Raw genomic sequence first — 23,560 nt, 5'->3', positions numbered from 1 at the left:
GTCATCAATGACTCACCTCGAACTTGAAAGCTGACTGGCTCGTTGCTTTTCCAGATGACGGGAGAAGCGCATTCATTGGCCAGTCGAGTAACTGTTCTCCCGTTGTAAACACAGCGACGTAAACATTTTATAGAACCGTGAATGACAGTTTTTTAATACTGATAATGTGTCTGTATTCGTTAACTGTAATTTTTCTACCTAACAGTCCATGCAGATAATTGAGCTAATCATCAAATACCAATGGAGTTGAACGGCTGCCCCTGTGACGGCAAGGGATGTGCGGAGGAGCAAGAAGATTCTCGATCAAAGCCTGAGGCGGCTTGTAGCATCACTGCTACACCGAGTGCTAACGGCGCAGCGGCCGACGGCGGTGCCCTCAGAGAGACGCGAGTAGCAAAATCGACTCCGGTGATGATGAGGCTCGATTCGCTGAAAAAGAACAGGCCGCGTAGGTGAACCATCTTGTTGTGGCGCTAGGTGACGGGGTTAACGGAGCTGATGACCGCAATGAATCGATCGATAGTGATAAATAAACAAATGCTTAATGAAACTATTTGATTAAAATATATTTTTCTTTGCTGTTGTCCATTTCGTCTTCCGATCAAAAACATAGTTCCCGCAAAATAAAGGCATGCATTTAAATGATTTAAATTGAGCAAACAAAATATTCCTTACGAAAATTAGTAATGATTTTACTACAGATTCTGTTGCTTAATAAGGATATTAGTAGTAAAATTCTTGTTATACAAATAATTAATCTGCGTAACAACATTACACTTTTACAATAATTAAACAATGGTTTATTTTATAATGGTGAATATTGTGATGTCAATTTATATATTAAACATTACATTAATAATACAATTAATACAAGCTAGCCACTCATTTCTATAATATAATGTATTATCCTAAAGCCTAGAGTTTCTTCTCATTCATTTTATATTCTGTTATTCGCACCCAGCTTTTCCATGGTTTGGTATGGACATTGGCGGCACATTGGTGAAGCTGGTCTACTTTGAGCCGAAAGACATTACAGCAGAAGAAGAACAGGAGGAGGTGGAGAGTCTGAAAAGCATCCGTCGTTACCTCACCTCACACACTGCCTATGGCAAAACGGGTATTCGAGATGTCCACCTGGAGCTCTCGGATCTCACTCTTTGGGGTCGCAAGGGCAACCTGCACTTCATCCGCTTTCCCACTCATGAGCTGCCCGCCTTCCTGCAGATGGGCCGAGACAAGCACTTCTCCAGCTTACATACCACTCTTTGTGCCACTGGAGGTGGCGCATTTAAGTTTGAAGATGACTTTCGTACGGTGTGTCCAAGTCCACATAATTATTTCCATTTTCTTTGGCTGCACTCGTTCAGTTTATATGATCAGTCTTATTTCATGTGTCTCTCTTTAAGATGGCCAATCTGCAGCTTTTGAAGATGGACGAGCTGGACTGCCTGATCAGGGGGGTGTTGTACATGGTCTCAAGTGGTCCATCTGAATGTTACTACTTTGAGAACCCGACTGATCCAGAGCGTTGTGAGCAAAAAGCTTACAACCTGGAGAACTGTCCTTTTCCTCTGCTGCTGGTTAACATTGGCTCAGGGGTTAGCATATTGGCTGTATACTCCAAAGAAAACTACAAGCGGGTCACTGGAACTAGGTTGGTTATGGCTTGAATGTATATTGCGTTTATATCTAGTAACTGATATCTAGATCTGTCTCATTTCTCACACTCTCCTTCCCACAGCCTTGGTGGTGGTACATTCCTTGGGCTGTGTTGCCTGTTAACGGGATGCTCCACTTTTGAGGACGCGTTGGCAATGGCCTCCGAAGGGGAGAGTACACGTGTAGATAAACTAGTCAGGGAAATCTATGGTGGAGACTATGAAAGATTTGGCTTGCCAGCATGGGCTGTTGCCTCCAGGTATAGTCACATAAGTGTTATTGTGGCGGTTTCCCGGACAGGGACAAGGCTTAAGCCCAGTTCGGGAAATTGCCCCATTGAATTCTTGTGACTCAGATTATAAAATAGCATTTTATGATAAGCCTGTGAATTATGCAACATAACGCACATTTGTCCGTTTAGTATGCAACTTGTGTTTTTCATAGTTTTGGGAACATGATGTGCAAAGAGAAGCGAGACTCAGTCTCTAAAGAGGATCTGGCTAGAGCTACACTCGTCACCATTACAAACAACATTGGCTCAATCACCCGCATGTGTGCACTTAATGAGGTACATTATGTGTAAATTCACATTATAAGGTCGGTGCTACACTGTAAAGCAATATTTTGTATCCCTGCCTTCATTTAAGTCATGCCCTTGTCTCTCAGCCTCTTTACGGTGCTGCCTTGTGGAATCTGGATCAAGCAGCATTGTACAGGGCTATGAGAGACCAGGGGTCAGGCAGCTCTTTGGATCATGCACCTGTTTAAAGTTGAGTTGTTTACAGTGTAATCGCTCATTACGAGTTTCTTTTTAATTTAGAATATTGAAAGAGTGGTGTTTGTTGGAAACTTTCTGCGAGTGAACACACTATCCATGAAGTTGCTGGCTTATGCTTTGGACTACTGGAGCAAAGGACAACTCAAAGCTCTATTTCTCAGACATGAGGTTTGTTTTTTTAAATCGCTCACTGCATAACGCTGAAACAATACGTAGACAATTCACCCATAACCACTGTCTTTTCCACTGTTTTTCAGGGATATTTTGGTGCGGTTGGAGCACTTTTGGAGTTAGCAAACCCATCTTGATCTATCTATTTTCTTAGTTGATGGCTTAACCAAAACTCCAAATATATAAAAACCAAAGAACTTTCTGTGTGTAACACCTATTATATGTCAATGTTATGTTATCTGTCTTGTAAAAGTTGGGATAAATCATATGCCAATACCACTGTGTTGGGTATTGTTGCTAACTTAATAAATGGCTTCTTATAGCCTTTAGTTACATGTTTGTGAACCCAACAATCAGCTAAATTGAAAGCTTATAAAGGAAAAAAGCCAGTAAGGTCTGACTTATATCAACTTTATTTTTTTAGACCTGATCAGCATCCGTTGCATTTGTTATGCTAAAATCTGTCAGCTGTCATACTGTACTATTTTTTTCTTGACAGGATTTAGTAAAGATTGATATTGTACCATACAGCAAAACAGGTTATGGTGATAGTCATCAATGCAAAGAATGCAAAAAAAGTGCAGCACGGGGAGTAAATTCCTAATCTGGTGCTTTTTTGAATGTAAGGAATGCTTCACCTCAATAAATGGAAAATTCCCAAGGCTCCCGAATGGTGTGGAAAAGTTAAAAAGCCTTTAATTCATCACCCTGACAAAAGCTTTTAAGCCACAATGCGTAGGTGTATTTGTCACTTTTTTTTGCAAGATTATGCCATGATGAATTAAAGGCTTTTTAACTTTTAATTCGAGTGCCTTGGAAATTCTTTATTTGTTATGGTGAAAGTCATTTTTTTATTTTATTGTTTTGTTTACTGATGAGTAAATATATAATTTTTTGTAGCATAAAAATAGCACTTTTTCGGAGTCTGAATATTATGGATAACCTCCACTCAGACCTCTTAGCTTACATTGTGGTTGTAAAAAAAATGTGTTGTGTTACTTGCCAGCATTTTACAAAAAAGGGACCAGGGACCACCAAGCTTTTTTGAATGTTATGAGGGAGAACTAAAGCTTTAAACTTTTCTAAAAAGAATAAACAGTACATTGAAAGTGCTTTGATAAAAGTAGGGCTGCTTAAGCTTTTAGGTTGTGTTCTTTAGCAAAACTACTTTGTACCTTTTATAAATGAAATGCAGTTTTATTTTGTAATAAAACGTATAAAGTACAATAAAAGCCTCCTTGTTCCTTTGTCAAGACACACACAGAAATACATTTTGATTGATATTTGATTATTTTCTTCAACCACAATTTTACAATTCTTTGTTGCATTTACATTTTAGGCTTAATCTATTTGAAATGAATTAAATAAAATTTGACTAGTGAGAAGTTGCTATAAATTATATAAATAAAGTTAAAATAACTTAAGCTAATTTAACTTTTTTATCATTTATAGCAACTTCTCACTAGTCAAGAAAGTTAAATAAATTGTAAATTACAGTGCAGAATATAATATGTGCGTGTAAGGTTACAAACGTAAAACGTGAGCATCTGAACGTTTCGTTCCGTTAAGCAAGTATAGGAAAAACTTTCCCTGAACTGTGAAAGGGCTATGTGTTTCTTCCAAAAAGAAATCCAGCCCCTTCTCATTCGCGTGAAGTCGTCCACGAGTCAGCCCCACCTCTCGCTCCTTCTCTCTCTTGTTCCCCCCGTGTCCCGCCTTTCCCATCTCTGTCTCGACTGTCCAGCTGGCGATTTAACTGCCATTACAGTTATTGCTGCTCATTATGCGCCTTTATTTGATGCTTTATAGCCATCGTTGACCTGACAGCACGTACCGTACGTCTTTTCTGCATGACTTCTCTTGAACAGTGGACCAAGACTGTGTTTACAGAAATCGACTAAATTAACAAAAGGTAAGGAGAAATTATGACCTTTTTATTCGTTATTGAGTGCATTATTAAAGAGACTATTCTGCAAAATGTTATAAATCCTGCTAAATAACGAAATAATGCTCCGTTTAAATAAGTATTGTGCAGTTGACTTGCACGGTGTGGTTTCTCCATAAATTGTTTTCATCAGTTTTATAGTAAAGATTGATGTATTCACTTTTATGTTTAAATGACATGTAGGCCTACGATGGTATTGGCGCGCGTTGCTTTTTTATGTTTAGTCAGTGAATGGACAGCAGTGGTCAACTGTCCTTTAAGGGGATCATCTGTTGGTAGGCTAACTTTGTTGAAATGGGCTTGTGGTCACTGAAATGGAGAAAATACATGAACAGCTGTTTGCATTTATAACACATCAAGTAAATAGTCTTAATGTTAAATAGTAAAACGGCCCATGACCTCTATTGCGACGACATCCAGATTTGTCTATGCTTGTTGTCTTAACAGATTGGCACTGTAAAAGTACAATTGAATGATTTCATTGCTAGACGTATATAGTTTACAAATGGAATTTTTTAACATTATGGGATATTGTTAAATGCAATCTATTTAATCTGGTTTTGTTAAACTCTCAGCCACTGAAGGTCTGTTTGCAATTGCGCGCCAGTCTGAAGTAGGAAATTGGATTCATTCACTGTAGGAAAATTCATTTACTCAATTTGAAACGCGTTGACACACATTTCACAAGCTTCAGACATGTTACCCTTTATTGTCCGTCTTTATTTAGTTAAAATAATGTATTTTTACTTGAATTTACACACATTTATATTTATATGCTAAAGCCAGACTCATAATTCATTAAGTTTCACCCCCCTCACTATTACTACCCAACAAAGAGCTTGGCATAAATAGAAAGAGCCTATTTGTTACAAAATTAACAAAATAGTCATATCTTGATTTTTAGTCTTTATTTTAATGCTTGTTTTTTCTTTTTTTTATAATTTTAAGTCATCTTGATGCCCTTTAGTGAGCCCAGGTTCACTGGTTGACATTGCTTTATATGCTGGCCTGTCCTAAAGCGTGAGAGAAGACACGTGTATGAGTCCATTGTGATGTAACTTAAACAGGTAATGGGTACTGTTTGTACCCACCCAAAAGTAAGCAGAGATGGCGCTAAAGATTCACATTCCTGTGGTCAACAGTGTTCAGACTTCACTATATAATATATTATATCATTATTTCTGTGCATTTATATATTATGATCAAGACTATGAGATGAGCCAGTGAATCATGTCAATCTCGCAGTCGGTGGGTGGCTCATTACAATGTTTTTATTGCTTCAGTCAGTCAGTATACCATCTGGAAGTAATACATGAATGACTACTGTGTGGAGAGAGAGAGAGACAGAGACTGGTGACTTTATATAAAATCCTTTTTGCCAGGTCTTGTTTATCATTTTCCGTTTTTGTATACCATAGCTCATGGTGTATAAGTTCATTAAAGTAACAGGTATATGTGTGTCAGATACAGTTAATGTCATTGTTGCTCTTATCCATGCTACTAGGTATAATTTAGGATACATGCCCAACCCCTTTTATCTGTTGATAAATCTCACATAGTAAGTGTGCTTCTCTCAATCATCAAATGAGTGTATTTTTCCTCATTTTCTCCTCCACAGAGTCATGGAGCTGTCTTATTGGTGGAGACACATTCTTGTCTTCTTACTTAATTCCTGGATTCCATCATGCTTTGCCCAAACCACACCTCCAGTGCGCTCGACCCCCACACCGACATCACAAACGCAAGAGGGACCAGAGACTCTGAAATTTCGCCTGTCTGGTTTTCCCAGGAAGCACAATGAGGGTCGAATCGAAGTCTTCTATAAAGGAGAATGGGGCACCATCTGTGACGATGACTTCTCATTAGCCAATGCCCAGGTCCTCTGTCGCCAGCTTGGCTTTGTGTCTGCCACAGGCTGGACACACAGTGCCAAATACGGCAAGGGCACAGGTAACATGCATTCAGGAATGATGAATAACTTTGTGTTCACTATATAAACATTTTTATCATTCAACATACTATTATTTACATGTTTTATTATACATTATGCATGCATGCACCATATAATAGCTTATAGTTCTGTATGTGCTCAGGAAGGAGTTTGTGTGTTTGTTTCAGGTAAGATTTGGCTTGATAATGTGCAATGCAGTGGCAGTGAGAGAAGTATATCAGTGTGTAAGTCTCGCGGGTGGGGTAACAGTGACTGTACTCACGATGAAGATGCTGGAGTGATCTGTAAAGATGAGAGACTGCCAGGATACAAAGACTCCAATGTTATAGAGGTAAAGTATATGGCACACCCACTGACTGATATGAAAAATGTGATCACGGTAGTTGGATAAACAAGCGTTTAGCTCAGTTAGTAGTGCATTGCACTAGCAGCACAAAAGTTGTGAATTCTAGAAAACACACATACAGATTAATGTATAGCTTGAATGCTCTGTATAGTCGCTTTGGATAAAAGTGTCTGTCAAATGTGTGAATAGAAAAGCAAACATATTTATTTCTAAAGATTGCAGAAAAATTGTGATAATTCTATTAAATATAGTTAGTTTTTAACACTTTAGTTTTTAACATTAAGAAATAAAAATTTGACATAGTTTTATAATATTGAAATATTTTTCCAAGCTTACATTTACCAATTTTAAAAGTTCCTTTTAGGGTTGTATATCGAACGAATATATTCAGACATGAGCTATGCACGTGTTACATATTGTTTCGATTATATAGTCATGCTTAACTGTCTGAAGGAATTGACTACAACCCCCATCTCACAAGATTTTAGCACATGTTCTTGTTTGTCTGTCCATATGGTTTCAGTTTATTATATTTCTCTCAGGTGCAAGTGGATGAGAATAAAGTGGAGGAGGTTCGCTTGCGTCCTGTGGTCACCGGGGCAGCTAAGCGAATGCCCATCACAGAGGGAGTAGTAGAGGTCAAGTATAAGGACGGCTGGTCTCAGATCTGCGATAATGGCTGGACCCCAAAAAATTCACGTGTGGTTTGTGGCATGATGGGATTCCCCCATGAGAGGAAAGTCAACAAAAACTTCTACAAGTGAGTGCCCATCACATGAGACTACAAAACCAAGGCAGAGACAAAATTCACAGGGTGCTATATTGAAGAAAAGTCAACATATAATGGTGGCAGCACTCCATTTCATTTTAGTAGTGTGACAAAATACAGTGAAACAGAATAGTTAATGAGGAAGTACATAGGGTGCATGAATTGTCTTTACTTATCTTACTTACCTAATCTACATATTGACATACTGCTCTGATTTCAGAGTTTGTGTTTGTGTGTGTTTCCCAATGTGTAAACTTTTGCTGTGCTGTGTCAGTTTATCTAGAGGAAATTTTGTATACTTTCCCAGCCATCTGTGAAATGTGGTTTAGCTTTGCGACATATACACAATTTAAAACACAAACAAACACATGCAAGGACACTTACAGTATGCATACCAATGGGTAGATTAAGCGCAGTATCAGGGTCTCATGCTTTAAATCCAGTGGAAATTACAATAATGTTTTACTTACAGGAATAAGCCTTATGTAAATACTCACTGCCTTTACAAACACACACTTACAGATCATTCATTGAGAAGCTTTCACAGATGGAGTGGTTTTCAAGATAAGGATAAACCAAACTCTTACACAAACTTTATTATTCATATGTGGTTTTTATATTTAGAGCATTTTTCATTATTTTTGGAGATTTTCAGGGAAGATTAGATTTTATGTGTGCCTTTACTAGACGCACTGCAAAAAATGACTTTCTTACTTAGTATTTTTTTGTTATCAGTAGAAATGTCTAGGGGTTCTTGAATCGAGATGTATTTTCTTGATGAGCAAAATAAGTCTAGTTTTTAGACAACCAATATACAGTTTAAGTGAATTTGTGCTTAAAATAGGCAAGGGTGTTTGCCAATGGGGTGAGAATTTTTTTTGAAATAAGGTTACTTTTTCTTAAATACACTGAAAAAAATGATTCATTCAATTTACTAAATTTTTTAAACCAAAAAAATAAATAAATGGAAAGGCAAAACAAAACAAAAAACTTTTGTTTAAATATAGATAAATTGATTGCAACCACTTACCTTAAAAATTTAGTAAATTGAATGAATCATTTTTTCAGTGTACTTATAGTGCCCCATTGGCAGATATTTTGCTTGTTTTAGCACAAATTCACTTACATTTTATGTTTTTTAAAGTCATTTTGCTCAATAAGAAAATACATCTTGATTTAAAAAATTTTTGGATATTTCTATACTGAAATCAAGTGAAGTAAGAAAATCATTTTTTGCAGTACGTCTGTATTCATGTATTTTCCATGTGTTGTTTTATTGAGTACTTGAAGTATATATGACATTACCAACCCCACATTCCTAAATCAATATCACACTGTGACTGATGATGTTTCCATAACCCCACATCAGTTTATTAGGACATTTTTACATTTTATTATTCCAGAATAGTAAAAGCACAGATTGATTTATGGTTTGTTATGGTCTCTTTTTATTTATTACTGTTGGTAAAGTCATCATATCTTGTGTTGGGGTTGTGGTATAGGGACTAAGGGTGATAAATAACTGTTTAACTTTAATAATTTCTTTTTTAGCCTTTGCTTGTATGTATATACAATGGTTTCTTTTTAGGTTAGATAAGTGAAGTTAATATAAGATGGCTATTGAGTCACGTCTAAACCGCCCAGAACTGGACAGCGAGAAAGAGAGAGTGTGTTGCGTGTGTGGGCTTGACCCTTATATTTCCCTGCTTTCCACAGGCATCTAAGAAAGAGATCTGCTGATCCAAAAGCTAAAGTAAAAGTAGCAGGAACCAGGTACCATCTGAGGGAAAGAAACCAGTAGTGTTCTTTCCCTAGAGGCCTAAAGGACATAGTTAGTCTTTCTCCAACTAACTCTTTAAGTACTCAATTCTGCACTACAAAGGCAAAATGCATTTTACACAGTCTGAACCAAACGCCTCTGTCACAACAAGACAGATCGTAGTCTATCCAATTTTGGTCAGGTGTTGCTTTTGCACAGCAGAATTATCACATTTAAACTGTGGTACAGTACAGACACTACATTAGTGAATTCCCTGCAAGTCCTTTTAAAGTTGAAAAGGCATGTTTGTATCTGAGATGGAGGTTCAGAGAGAATGGTGGAAATGACGCGGACAAAACATTTCCCACTGAAGAACTTATTGCCATCTGTTTTTCTCACATAGTTTTGTGATGAGGCTGTGCTTGTGAACATTCTCAACGGGACAAAAACAACATGCTTATGCTAACTAACACTAATTTATCCTTCTGCTAACTATTATACACTGCTTGTTGACCTTTTGCCATCACTTAACATAATGTGTACTTGTTTCAATGTATCTAAAACATGCATGGGAAAGACAAATCACCACAGAAAAATACTTTTTCACTGTACACTGTAAAAAGTAAAAGTTTGATCAACTGAAAGGGTACTTTGGTTGGTAACACCTACACAAATTAAGTTGTTTCCACTTAAATGTTTAGGTGAAAATTTTGAGTTGTTTGGGTGTTACCAGTTGGAGTATTTTTTAAAGTTGAACTTTCAACTATTCACTTTTTACAGTGTAGTTTCTCTCCTACGATATTGACAAAATTACTGAAATCTACAGAATATTTTTATTTTACTTAGTTTGTTCCTCATAACATAACTTTTTAACTTAACAATAAATACTTATATTTCCCTCTTTCCCATGCAGATGTATATTTATGCACCTGCATGTTGAATGTTGCAAGACATTTTACACGACATAATGAGTGTTTGCATTACAGGCCGGAATCCCCCAAATCTAAGACTATCACTAAAACTAGCTCTAAGCCTAAACCAGGCAAATCAGCTGCAACTGAAAGGTAACCTTGGTAAAAGGAGAAGAAAAATTATGTTTTCTTTCTTTGTTTTTGTACTGTAAAGGTAATCATTTGCATTGTTTTGAATAGTCTATCATGCATAGATCTGCCTTGCGGTTGTTGTTAAAGAGAAAAGCAGCATTACTGGTAGTTCTAGAACCTAAAAAAGTGAAATGTGTGAATGTTCCCACATTCAATGTCTCTTTCGTTTTTTTTTCTCAGGTTGTACGCTGAGCGGCAGAAGAATAGTTTCCTGGTTCATTCAGTGGCATGTTTGGGTACAGAGGTTCATTTAGCTGCTTGTCCTCTGGAGTTTAACAAAGGCAATGCCACAGAGTCATGCCCTGGAGGTATGCCGGCTGTGGTCAGCTGTATACCTGGACCACTTTTTGCACAGAACGGCATGAGGAAGAAACTCAAAAATTTGGTAAGTTTATCAGTGGTGTAGTGTAGGGTATATGCAGGTATACCCACTTTTTATTAGATTTCATGTGGTATACCCCCTCCTAAATTCTAAATATGAATAATATTAATTTCATAATGATCCTCCTTATGCTTAATTCAATTGTTCACAGCAAGTGACAAAACTGGCCCGTTTTGGAGTGAACTTTAAATTTAAATGTATTTAATTAAATTTAATTTATTAAATTTAATTATTCATTTATTATTAATTAAATGTAATTACATTTAATTTTTCCCCTCTCTCTTTTTCTCTCTTATTATTGTTAATATTATTATTTTCTTTTTTATAATCTTATGTGTATATGCGTAATTATGCTATGTTTTTCGTTTTAGGGTGACTTATGAATATTCTGTCAGGGGGCTACAAATGAAAAATAGCCCTTTGGGCTAATTCTGGCACAATTTGTTCCTTATTGTGCATTGTCACTGTTTAACAACTAAACTAAACTAAACTAAATATGTAAGACTAGTCTTACATGTCACTGTTCAAACAAAAAATGGCGGCACAAATTAAGAGTATACCCACTTCTCAAGACACTCCAACACTGACATAATGTATTCCTTGCTGTTAGTGCTTCTGTATCTCAGTGGTAGAGCATTGCATTGCATTAGCAGCGCATGTACACATTTTTGGATAAAAGCTTGCTTTGGATAAAACCTTTTTGATAAATAAAGATTCACAATTCTTGCCAATTTCATGACTTTTATTTAATTTCATCTCTTTCTGTCTGAACAGTCTACTGTACGTCTGAAGGGTGGAGTAAAGCAGAATGAGGGCCGTGTTGAGGTGTTGAAGGGCAGTGAATGGGGGACGGTTTGTGATGATCGCTGGAACCTGCTGTCTGCTAGTGTGGTGTGCAGAGAGCTGGGCTTCGGCTCTGCCAAAGAAGCAATGACAGGTGCCCGCATGGGACAAGGTGAGGAAGAGATGGAGATATAAAAAGCTTGTGAATGTGATTAAGTTATGCCTGCAGTGATGGAATGCAAGGAATGCCTTTGATATCAGACCAGTGATCTGAACTCTCATCTTTTAATCACTCCTCTTATTTATTACATGACTCTCTGAATATCTTGATTCTGATTGGTTGATCACGACATTATGTGGTTAAATATTATGAACCACTGAGACAAGCAACTTTCAAGCTGTGTTTTTTCTCTCATACATCACATGTATATCGCTCTGTGATCTTTTTTTATCTTACATTATTATTTTGGTCAGACTATGTTAGCAACAAGCTAAAACATGCTAGCATCGTACTAAAACATGTTATCCACATTAAAAGTGTGTTGTGTAACTTTTTGAAGGATCTCTTGACAGAAATGCAATATTATATACATAAAAATTAGTGCTGGGCAAGGATTAATCTAGATGAATCGCATACAAAATAAAAGTGTGTGTTGTGTGTAATTATTATGTATATATAAATACACACACATTCATGTATTTATTTAAGAACCATTTACATTTGTATATATATTTATTTATATTTTTATATAATATATATTTATTTATATTTTTATATATTATATATAAACTAGTAAAAAATATATTTAAAAAATCATTTTTATATTTATGTGTGTGTTTTAAAATATACATAATAACTACACACAACACACATTTATCACACAAAAAAATTACTTTTATTTTGTATGCGATTAATCTAGATTAATCTTTGGCCAGCTCTAATAAAAATCTTATTAGTGGTGTATAAAGACCTTACATAATGAAACCGTTATCTCCATACAACGCGGGTCCCCATACATGAAAGTTTTTACAGTAGCCCTAAACGGACAAGCAGCTCTACAAAGCGTTTCGTTCCTACATTGTCTCAAATGACGACATATTTGTTGCTAAAATTTAAACACACCACCTTTAACAAATCTAAATCAATTTTTAAAACCTTTTAGTCCAGACTTTGTCAAGCAAACATAAAGTCTGTGCTCAAATTTCACTATAGTTTCAACTCATTGTTTTAACGCATTTGTATGATGAGTATATGTAGCAATGTACAGCCCCGTTCGGCAAAAAATATATATTTTCAAATATAATTTTAAATATATTTTAAAATATACAAAGAACAAAAGAATATTTACTAAAATATATTTTGAAATATATGTTAATATTATGAAGGTTAAAACGAAAAATATTTTTAAATTCAAAAATATATGTTTACTTAAGCTTAACTTTTCACAAAATAAATTTAGCATATATTTAAAAACTTAAAAAAAATGCCATATGGGGTTTGCGGGTTGTCATCACAAAAAAATATTTTTGGGGGGGAATTAAGTAGAATTTAATCTGCATGTATAGTAAGACACTATTATATGTTCAGATGTTTTTGCGGGCAGCTGTCAGTATGTTTCACATGTTTTCCTGCTGATGTGTCTATGTTTCTATGTTTTTGTTAGGTTTGGGGCCCATCCATATGAATGAGGTCCAGTGCACCGGGAATGAGCGCTCTTTGTGGAACTGCCGCTATAAAAACATCACTGCTGAGGACTGCAAACACACTGAGGATGCAGCGGTCCGCTGTAATGTCCCATATATGGGCTATGAGAAAACGGTCAGAGCAACCCACACAAACAAATACTCTCTTCAATTCTCTCTTTTGGTTGTTTATTTGTTAGACTAAAGTATGTTTATACAATGCAATGCCAGTCTCTCTCCTCCTGTGCTTTCAAAACTCTATACATTTCCTTGTATCTATTGCTTCTGAATACAAGAATCAAATGAAAGTCTATTGTGCTCAATATTCATTTTAAATATCAAAATGAATGACTCAGAATGTTAACATTGTACTAAAAGACAATGGCAGAAACAATTCAGCGGTTGTAATCTATGATGATAGATCACACAACACGTATAACATTGTCTTATAACATTGTTACATACTCTTATCATGCACTTTATCTCTATGTAGGGAAGACTGGGGCTAGTTGTCACCTGAGTGACTATGCAATTTCTGTTTCCAAAACATTAGTTAGATATTTCTTCTTATCCTGCTTATTTGCTACAAAATGCCATATAGTGGGCTATCAGGTTCCCATTGTGACAACCTACACCATATAATGTGAAAACATCCACTGCACAGTATACAGTATATCCAATTTTCTGCAGTTTTTCTGTAGCTTTACATCATATATATATATATATATATATACCCTATACATCATATACTGTAAATTAATACCCTTAAAAACACTGAAGTCCAAACGTGACAACTAGCCCCAGTCTCCCGTGTGGTTTGAAGTTAAACTGGCCCTTACTTCTCCTCCCTGGTTGTGCCCTGCTCAGGTGCGCATCTTAGGGGGGCGAACCCGCTACGAGGGCCGGGTGGAGGTGTTACAAACTCAGACTAACGGGACGCTGCGCTGGGGCCTGATCTGTGGAGAAGGCTGGGGCACTAAGGAGGCCATGGTTGTGTGCAGACAGCTGGGCCTCGGGTACGCCAACCATGGCCTACAAGTAGGATGCTAACAGTAACGGCAGCACACACTTGCATGCTAACAATGTCCTCGATCGATCCGCTACCATCAAAACCAATTGATGGTGCTGGCTTACACTCTCCCACATACATATTCAAAGTCTCAGCTTTGAAAACACACAGAACATCACATGACACAGAGTCAGTGCATGTAGAAAACAACCCTGCTGAAAAAATCAGTCACCAGCGTATGTCGTGGTTTGGATGCTAGTAAGCTAGCATACTTGTCGACTTGGCTCAAACCAGCATAAACCAGCATAGTCATTCATGCTATTCTAAACTGGTCTTTTCAGTAGGGAAGCCTGTCTGTATGTGGGTAAGCAGCGAAGGGCAGGAGAGAAATACTGGTCAAGGGGGCGAGATGTGTGTCTTGACGTGGCGTAGGTTGTGTTTTCAGGTGCGTCTGTCAGGTGGCCGTTCGCAGTATGAAGGGCGAGTGGAGGTGCGGGTGGGGCAACGTTGGGGCAGTATATGCAGTGAGGGATGGACCACCAAAGAAGCCATGGTGGCATGCAGGCAGCTAGGGCTGGGTTTCAGCATGCATGCTATTACAGTGAGTACACATCATGAACACACATATATATGTATTCTTACACTAGGAAAGTGTTCAGGAATATGCTGGTTCACGTAGATGAGTGTCAGGAACATAAACGGAGCATGTTTGAGGTTGGAAACTGTAATGGCTATAGAAGAGCTAATGGTGGCCAAATATGTCAGAGTCATATGGGACACTGGGATGTTACCATGTTAAAAGGTCCTAATATGTATTATTTACTGTAGGTACCAATATGAACTATTTTTAAAAGTGCCAATATGTATATTTGAGGTACTAATATAAACCTTTCAGGTACACAGTAGTTTTGGGAAGGGTACCGCCCCAGTAACAGCTTTTGTACCTTTATTTCTGAGAGTAAAATAGTAACTTAAAATGACTTGCGCAGCAAATTTATTGAAAAATTTAAGGCAGCAGTTTTTTTATAGTGAAGTATGAAATGATGTTTTGCTTAAAGGGGACAAAGATGTCAAATAAATCTTTGGTGTCCCCAGAGTACGTATGTGAAGTTGTAGCTCAAAATATCATGTAGATAATTTATTATAGCATGTTAAAATTGCCACTTTATAGGTGTGAGGAAAAATGTGCCATTTTTGGGTGTTTCCTTTTAAATGCAAATGAGCTGATATCTGCACTAAATTGCACTGCTGTGGTTGGTTGTGTAGATTAAGGCAGGGAAAATTTGTTAGTTAAGGTGGTAGGGTTGGGTGAGTGGGCGGGGCAGAGGGCGTTCAATCAAAGGGGCGGGGCGTACATGTTTACAATTTTGAAACTATGACAGAAAATGAACTCAAACTAGATGATTACTGAATTAAATGTTTTTACCTCTAATGGGAATAGCTGCGTGATGAAGTGAAACTAAAGGGTTAATAAACACAAACTAAAGCAGATGTTGTAAAATGTATGCGAACGATGATAGATCGATGATAGAGCGCAAAAAATGTAAAAACTGATTATTTCCTACTATTAATTACATTATCTTAAAGGAGTGCAACTACTATAGCATGTAAATAATGTAACGTTACATAAATAAAGTGAGAACGAGCGCTCAACAATTATATCTAATCAACAGGCACGTGAAACCTAGCTAGCAGGTTACTCAAACAACAAAATCACCAGCTAACTTCCTTTAAATTGGCAAGAACTATAGACTAATACAATAACAGGCTTAAATAACCCCAAAACATATGTCCACTTACAGTCCTCACGGACACGCGTTTTATCAACTTTCTATCCTCCAGACATGACGGACCACGTCTTTATCTCATTTCGGCTGTGTGGTGCGCGTGCACGCTCGCGGTGTGAAGCGCGTCCGCGCTATTCTCCGAGATGTTTTATCAACTGGCTAGTTATCCTTCAGACAGTGACGGTCCGGACCACGTCTTTCTCATTTCGGCCGTGTGGTGCGTGTGCTCGCTTGCGTTGTGACCCGCGTCCATGCTATTCTCCGAGATGCACTTTTTTTGACTTAGTTAAGGTGGTAAGGTTTCCCAGCTTAGGCGGGCCGCCCAAACTGCAAAGTGCTGCGGGAAACCCTGTAAGGGATGGTATTATCCCCTTCTGACATCAAAAGGGGAGCCAATTTTTCACATGCTTGCAGAGAATAGTTTACCAAAACGAAGTTACCGAGCTGTTCTTTAACACATTTTCTGGGGACCCAATTATAGCACTTAAACATGGAAAAAGTCAGATTTTCATGATATGTCCCCTTTAAAGGAATAGTGCACCCAAAAACTAAAAATATGAGAAATAATTAAAAAATTATGTATTCACCATTTTCCTGTATAATATTCCTCATTTTGCTGAACACAAAACCATTTTTTATTTTGTAGAATGTCTGAGCTGTTTTTCCATCACCATGAAAATCAATTTGATCATAACTTGCAAACTCTGAAAATGTAAAAGTAGCTTAAAAGTAGTCAAAATGACAAAATGTCTTGATTTTGGGGTGAAATTGGATCTTGACATGCATGTTTTCATTAGATTAACCACTGTTATTTTACAGATTAAAGGCATTATGATGTGAAAAGTGACAATAAAACCGTAACATTTATATATTCAAACAGTATATATATATATATATATGGTGTATGGCTTTGTTTACTTGTATCAGTCTGTTGTGGTCAAGTCTAAAAATGTATGACCACATCATTCTTCTTGTGTATAACTACTCATCACTTCTATGTTTGTTTGTGTATTTTTTTGCACATTTGCTAAGGAAACGTGGTATTGGGACGGCAGTAATGTGACAGAGATGATCAGGAGTGGAGTGAAATGCACTGGAGATGAGATGTCTCTCAGTCAGTGCCAACACCACAAAACTGTCACCTGTCAGAAAGCGGCCGCTCGGTTTGCAGCAGGAGTCATCTGTTCAGAAAGTGAGTAACAACACACATATGCACAGTCACATAATCATCATCAGTCATACAATAACCATTATATCTGCACTGTCACATGGACAGCAAGGTCATGGTAAACATTTATTTCCATATTCGGTGTTACATCTGCAAACTGAGTGTGATAATTTATGCTTTTTTAAGTCTCCCTGTTTAGAATTTAGTCAAGAATTAAAATTCATCTTTGATCATCACGATAGTATGTAAACGTTTTACCTGTCACAGTAATTTCTTCATGCTTTGTCTCATTTAGTATACACGGATCTATGAATATGCAAATTGGTCTCCACCTCTACTTAATCACACAGCGCGGACCATAGATATGAATATGCGAATTGAGCCCGGCGTACACTGTGCGATTTAAAATAGTCCTTTAAGATTGTTGCTTGCCACACTGTGCGATCAAGATCGTAGTTAAGTCCATGTCACATGATCTCAGTTTCCATTAATGTCAGACTGTACGAGTTTAAAGAGTTCCACATCATCGACCTGGCTCTTTTTGACATTTGTCTGCGTTGGTTTGTTGTTGTCGCACTAATTGCGTCATCAGGTTCTATGCTTCTATTGGTTCTTGATCTGCCAGTTGTCGTCGGGAGATGTCACACAGCAGGATTGTGTCTCAAAATTTCTGAAACTGACAGAATTTTGTCGGAGGATAATTTTGATCGCAACGGTCATTAATCGTCTGTCTGTGAACATGTCAAACTAGCGATCAAAGACAGCAGATTTTAGCTTAGGATTCCAGGAATCTTTTAGGATTTCAAAATTGGTCCCAGACAGCTAAATCGTGGCTGAAATAAAACACAATAAAACATGATTTTCCCCACAGTGGGACTTTATATAACTGTATGTAACTGTTTGGCACAAATTGATCGTTGCTTTCTGGAAGCAGTACCACATTGTACTGTTCTGCCCTCAGATGAGGCTATACAAGCTCTATTAAAGGCAACAATTAAAGTTTTTTTCAGATTCTTTACAACATAAGAACTTAGTCCAATAACTATTCATGAGAAAAATGATGAGAAGTGTATAACAATATAAATTATAAGTATAACTGCTTATTTTTCACCTTATGACATTTCACACATATTTGTTTGTAGGAATTGTCTTTACTGTTGTTGTTGTTGTTGTTGTTGTTATTCATCATCTGTTTTTACGGGTGACACAAGTTCACTCCATTGATGTATAGCCGTGGTCAGTCACATACAATTACTGGAGATCACTTTGGACAATGTCTGAGATTGAATTGATTTATACTTCAGTGGATTATGTAGACAAATGAGATAACATATCATTTTCTCAGAACTGTTGCACCCCGAGCAAACTGTTTGTTCAGACAATAAACCTCAGAAATCCAATTTAGTCACCAACATGTGATGCTTTTATCAAAACAGAAACAAACATTTAAATCAAATTTCCGAATCATCCTAATGTAAAGAACATTCTGTAAGAATATAACCTTGATATATTTAATAAAGATCAAACTTTGATGCTCCTACTCTCATAAATAGTTTGAGACCTGTATTTCACAGATATATGGGTCACATACAGTACTGTGCAAAAGTCTTAGGCCACAACCACCAGCTTTGTTGTTTGAGCAAGGTTTTAGTGTCCATCCATATTTATTTTCACTCTTTTATTAAGATATAAACAGAAAATACAGGAAATAAGTACACAAAATTAAAACAAAACAATTTTCAGAATTAAATGTCTTCCTCAGGCATCAGTCAGTATTTAGGGTGACCTCTCTTGGCACGAAACACATCTTGAGCTTTTTTAAGGAGACTGAAGTCCTGAAGTCATTCGATGAGAATGAGAAATTAGGATTTAATTTCATTTAGGTTTAAGAGATCCTGCAGCTGTCTGCTATTGCTCAAGTGGATGTGGAGTTTACCTTAAATACTTGACACTTCAGCTTATACTTTTATACTGTTTTTAATACTACATACACATTTCCTGTATTTCTGGTTGTATTCTAATAAAACACCTGAGAAATAATTATATTATGATCACTATACAATTGCAAAAACAACAAATCTAATGGTAGCATGGTGGCTTAAGACTTTTGCACAGCACTGTATAACTAATACATAACTAATGTGATGTGTTATTATGTTCAATTTATTTCCCCAGCTGCATCAGATCTAGTGCTGAATGCACCTTTAGTGCAGCAGACAGCGTATATAGAGGACAGACCGTTACACATGCTGTATTGTGCTGCAGAAGAGGACTGTCTATCCAAGAGCGCTGCTAAAGCTAACTGGCCTTACGGTCACCGTCGCCTGCTTCGCTTCTCTTCACAGATACACAACGTCGGCCGGGCTGACTTCAGACCCAAAGCTGGCCGTCATTCTTGGGTTTGGCACGCATGCCACGGGTAACTATACCATAATAGATATATTTTGTTTACGGTAATAAAACACAATTTTAGGACTTCCCCTGGTGACCACATGTCTTTATCTATATTACTGTGTGTCTTCACAGGCACTATCACAGTATGGATGTATTTACACACTATGACCTGCTGTCTGCCAATGGCACTAAGGTAGCAGAAGGACACAAAGCCAGTTTCTGCCTGGAAGACACAGACTGTGAAGAAGGTAAAATATATATTGTAGATCTAAAGACACTTTAGTTTTAAAGGAAAACACCACCGTTTTTCAATATTTTACTATTTCTTACCTCAACTTAGACAAATTAATACATACCTATCTTTTTTCAATGCCTGCACTTTTAGGGCCCTATCTTGCACCCAGCGCAATTGACTTTGTCAGTGATGCATGTTTCATTCGTATTTTGCACCGGCGCACAGCGGATTTTTCCCTCCACAGATGCACGTCGGCAAACTAGGGAATGAACTTCAGCGCAAAAGAGGAGGCGTGTTCTGGCGCAAACCATCCCTGATGCTATTTTGCAGTTTCAAAAAACAATTGCGCCACTGACCAAAAAAAAACAACTAGTCTAAAGTCAGTGACGCGTTGCGCGTTGTTCATTATGCTATTTTAAGGGCGCATGCTTGACCATATGTGCACAACGCGCACACACTTTGCTTATCTAATCTACACAGATGCAACAGTTATTTTTGCAAATCATAAATTGTTACAATAAAAAATATTAACACATGAGATAAGGGAAATCATTGTGGTGAGCATTGTGGTGATAGTTTTTATTTATTGTGTGGCTGCGTAAAAAAAATTCTCATGCAAATAACGATTAAAATATTTTCATAAGTTGGCTGTATTACGTTTATTATATGTAAATAATAATTAAAATGTTTTCATAACAAACCTTAATGTATATGAACTTGATTTGTAAGTGTACTTTGGGGTTGGACCTTGCTTGCGTATCTTGGGTCCGATTTCAAAGCCCCCAAACCCTTTCAGCGGTGAGGGTGGACGCAGCGATGTCCTCTGCTGGCGTCAGGTCATGTGTAGAGGCAGATCCACCTCCCGTTACACGGCGTGCCGATTTATGCTGGCAAGCTTGGGATTCCCCCGTCTCCTGATATCATTGTAGCGCTTGGCGCAATGATGGGGATGCCAGCTGATGAGACAATTGTGGCTATTTTCTCTCACGCCTGTTTAACCGACGCTGATTTGGGCGGGTTTCTCCCATCCCCATACAAAACAACTTCTCTGTCTTTGACTGCTCTTACAAGAACGTGGGTCTCCTCGGCTGTGAACCGCTCCTGGTGTGCGCCTGGTAAATCCGTCATAATAATAGCAACCCGCCATGGAACTTGCGCCCTTGCGTTTAAAGGGAATGTTGGATAGCGTTCTGATTGGTTTATTTGACGTTACGCCCAAACCACACCTATGAATAATGAACCTACTTAGGACCAACCACTTATTGATTTGCGCCTGGCGCAAGAGTTATTTCTCCCACCGGGAAAATAGCAACAGCGCCCAAGATCCGCCCACAAAGTCACTTGCACTTTGCGCTTCGCACTTGCGTTTCAGATCGTTAAAATATGGCCCTTAATCTTTGTACAGCGCCTCGTGAATGTGTTGGCATTTAGCCTAGCTCCATTCGTTCCTTAGGATCCAAACAGGGATGAATTTAGAAGCCACCAAACACTTCCATGTTTTTCCCTATTTAAAGACTGTTACATGAGTAGTTACACGAATAAGTATGGTGGCACAAAATAAACCTTTTGTTTGGAGCCATAGGAATAAATGGGGCTAGGCTAAATGCTAACACATTCAAGAAGCGCTGTACAAAGATTAAAAGTGCACGCAATGAAAAAAGATAGGTATGAAATAATTCATCTAAGTTGAGGTAAGAACATACTAAAATATTGAAAAACGGTGGTGTTTTCCTTTAAGTTGTGTTTTTGTGAGTAATCTGTCTCTGATCTTTTTTAAATAGGTGTTTCTAAAAGATATGCGTGTGCTAACTTTGGTGAGCAAGGCATCACGGTGGGATGCTGGGATTTGTATCGTCATGACATTGACTGCCAGTGGCTCGACATTACTGATGTTAAACCAGGAAATTATATCCTTCAGGTCAGATCATCACTAGTCATAAATGAGTATCTTACATAACAAATGACAGCCTTAGCCAAGTCCTATAATATCAAAAACAGTAAATGTGTTTGTTTTGTCATTTCCCAGGTTGTGATAAATCCAAACTATGAAGTTTCTGAAAGTGATTTTACAAACAATGCCATGAAATGTAACTGTAAATATGATGGCCACAGGATCTGGGTTCATAACTGCCATATTGGTGAGACATACATTGCATACTGTGTTCATACTGTTAAATAGTAGAAGTACACTTATCCAAGCATGTCTTAAAAGCTACACAGAATACTGAAAGATTCGTTTTTCCATTTCTTCAATACAGGCGATGCTTTCAGTGAAGAGGCTGAGAGAAAGTTTGAGAAATACCCCGGACAGCTTAACAACCAGATCTCATAATTACATTCGCATATTGAGAAAATATGGAAGTCAAATATTTATTCATTTAAACTAGCCTGAAACTAGTTTCCTATTTACACTACGGAACCCCCAAAACCTGAAATATCCAATGTTTTTACATGAGGAACAGAAGTATTAACATGAATAATTCTTGATGCAGTCATGAACTGGTGTATTTTTTTTCGGGTTAGTCTGATAAGCTGAGTATGGCTGTAACCATTTGAAGATCAGATGCCAAATGAACATTTCCCATAGGCTGTGCAGTGGTCCAGCCTGCTGTATTTGTTTACAGAACATTCAGGTGCTTATTTTCTAAGGTTTCAAACAAACCTTGTTGGTGCATCACACAGCCAATGAGATGTTGTCTCTGTGAGTTAAAAATACTTGAATGTTTTGTACCCCAGATGATCATTCACGTTTAAATGCTGTTTCAGGTTGTGAATGTACAGTGTTATGCTTTAAAGCTCAGACGCAACATAGGATCTTGTTACCTTTAAAACGCAAGTCTTAATTTTTCATGTGTAACTTGTCGATGCTTCAGTGACTGTCACACGCTGTGTTTTTAACCGAATCGATTATGCTTCATGTGTTCGTACTACAGTATAACTAACATTCATGTCACACTTTTTTTAGAGATGGAATAAAGTATTATTTAAAGTTGTAATACAAATACTGTGTTTCAAGTTTCATGAGTCATATACAAAATAAAATATTTGTGCTAAAAAATAAACATACAGTACATGTATGTAGGGGTACATGTTAGGGAAAAACAGGGGAGGGTGTTATGGAACCATGAACTGCACTCCCCACAATGACGAGGAACTATCGGCAAAGGATATTGATTTCTAGCACTTTACTACTACAAATATATATAGAAATGAGAAATAAAAACCTGCTTTGTCCAGCTATGATCAGCTGTTAGGCCGAACTTTCAATGTTGTCATGGAAAGGTTGGTTGTTTTTAGTCGCATGACCTGCAATCGCTTGCGGCTTCCATTTACTGTCTATAAAAAAAATCGGCAAACCGATATATCGGTCTATCACTAGTACATGTCACCTATTAAGATAGAAGATGTGGATAAGCAAACACAAAATTGTTAACAAAACATAATGCACATCAACAGGAACATGTTAACAAAACTTAATACACAGCTCGTTGGAATGCTTGATTTTGATTGGCCAGTCGCGACATTTGCAGGTTTGTTATTCCCAGATAACAATCCACAAAACTATTAATCATGGATGTTACAAATAATTTTTACAGGCTTAATTACACACATATTAAATATATGTTAATAAAATAAAT

The 23,560-nt window shown here is 37.3% G+C and overlaps 3 protein-coding genes across 10 annotated transcripts in view; 2 read left to right on the top strand and 1 right to left on the bottom strand.

Annotated features, from left to right (window-relative positions):
- The window catches only part of rab11fip5a (RAB11 family interacting protein 5a (class I)), a 43,409-nt gene extending 43,254 nt beyond the window's left edge, over positions 1 to 155 (bottom strand). For both annotated transcript variants that reach the window (XM_055171249.2, XM_055171252.2), the window contains exon 1: positions 17 to 155. In XM_055171249.2, coding sequence (XP_055027224.2) covers positions 17 to 72 — 56 coding nt within the window. In that variant the 5' untranslated portion in view covers positions 73 to 155. The remainder of the gene's footprint in view (positions 1 to 16) is intronic.
- An 85-nt stretch (positions 156 to 240) lies between these two features.
- On the top strand, positions 241 to 3,851 carry pank2 (pantothenate kinase 2). 2 transcript variants are annotated; one of them, XM_073873087.1, is made up of 7 exons: positions 241 to 448; positions 962 to 1,314; positions 1,407 to 1,654; positions 1,742 to 1,918; positions 2,104 to 2,227; positions 2,480 to 2,605; positions 2,695 to 3,851. In XM_073873087.1, exons 1-7 carry the CDS (start codon positions 241 to 243, stop codon positions 2,743 to 2,745), a joined length of 1,287 nt encoding a protein of 428 aa, XP_073729188.1. In that variant the 3' UTR covers positions 2,746 to 3,851. The 2 variants fall into 2 exon arrangements, with proteins under 2 accessions (XP_073729188.1, XP_073729189.1); XM_073873088.1 differs by having other exon boundaries at positions 355 to 477.
- A 299-nt stretch (positions 3,852 to 4,150) lies between these two features.
- loxl3b (lysyl oxidase-like 3b) lies at positions 4,151 to 22,924 on the top strand. 6 transcript variants are annotated; one of them, XM_055170506.2, is made up of 17 exons: positions 4,152 to 4,520; positions 6,172 to 6,503; positions 6,672 to 6,835; positions 7,393 to 7,610; positions 9,336 to 9,392; positions 10,365 to 10,442; positions 10,662 to 10,866; positions 11,638 to 11,818; positions 13,311 to 13,465; positions 14,197 to 14,367; positions 14,784 to 14,939; positions 17,158 to 17,317; positions 19,469 to 19,712; positions 19,820 to 19,935; positions 21,704 to 21,840; positions 21,949 to 22,060; positions 22,181 to 22,924. In XM_055170506.2, the coding sequence occupies exons 2-17, from the start codon at positions 6,176 to 6,178 to the stop codon at positions 22,252 to 22,254; spliced, it is 2,556 nt and encodes an 851-aa protein (XP_055026481.1). In that variant the 5' UTR covers positions 4,152 to 4,520; positions 6,172 to 6,175; the 3' UTR covers positions 22,255 to 22,924. The 6 variants fall into 6 exon arrangements, with proteins under 6 accessions (XP_055026478.1, XP_055026481.1, XP_055026477.1 ...); XM_055170502.2 differs by lacking the exon at positions 14,784 to 14,939 and adding an exon at positions 5,502 to 5,620 and having other exon boundaries at positions 4,156 to 4,520; XM_055170503.2 differs by lacking the exon at positions 14,197 to 14,367 and having other exon boundaries at positions 4,151 to 4,520.
- The last annotated feature ends 636 nt before the right edge of the window (positions 22,925 to 23,560 follow it).

Source organism: Misgurnus anguillicaudatus, chromosome 11, assembly GCF_027580225.2.
Source record: "Misgurnus anguillicaudatus chromosome 11, ASM2758022v2, whole genome shotgun sequence".
In the NCBI taxonomy this organism is placed as follows: Eukaryota; Metazoa; Chordata; class Actinopteri; order Cypriniformes; family Cobitidae; genus Misgurnus; species Misgurnus anguillicaudatus.
This window is presented reverse-complemented; position numbering and strand designations above follow the sequence as displayed.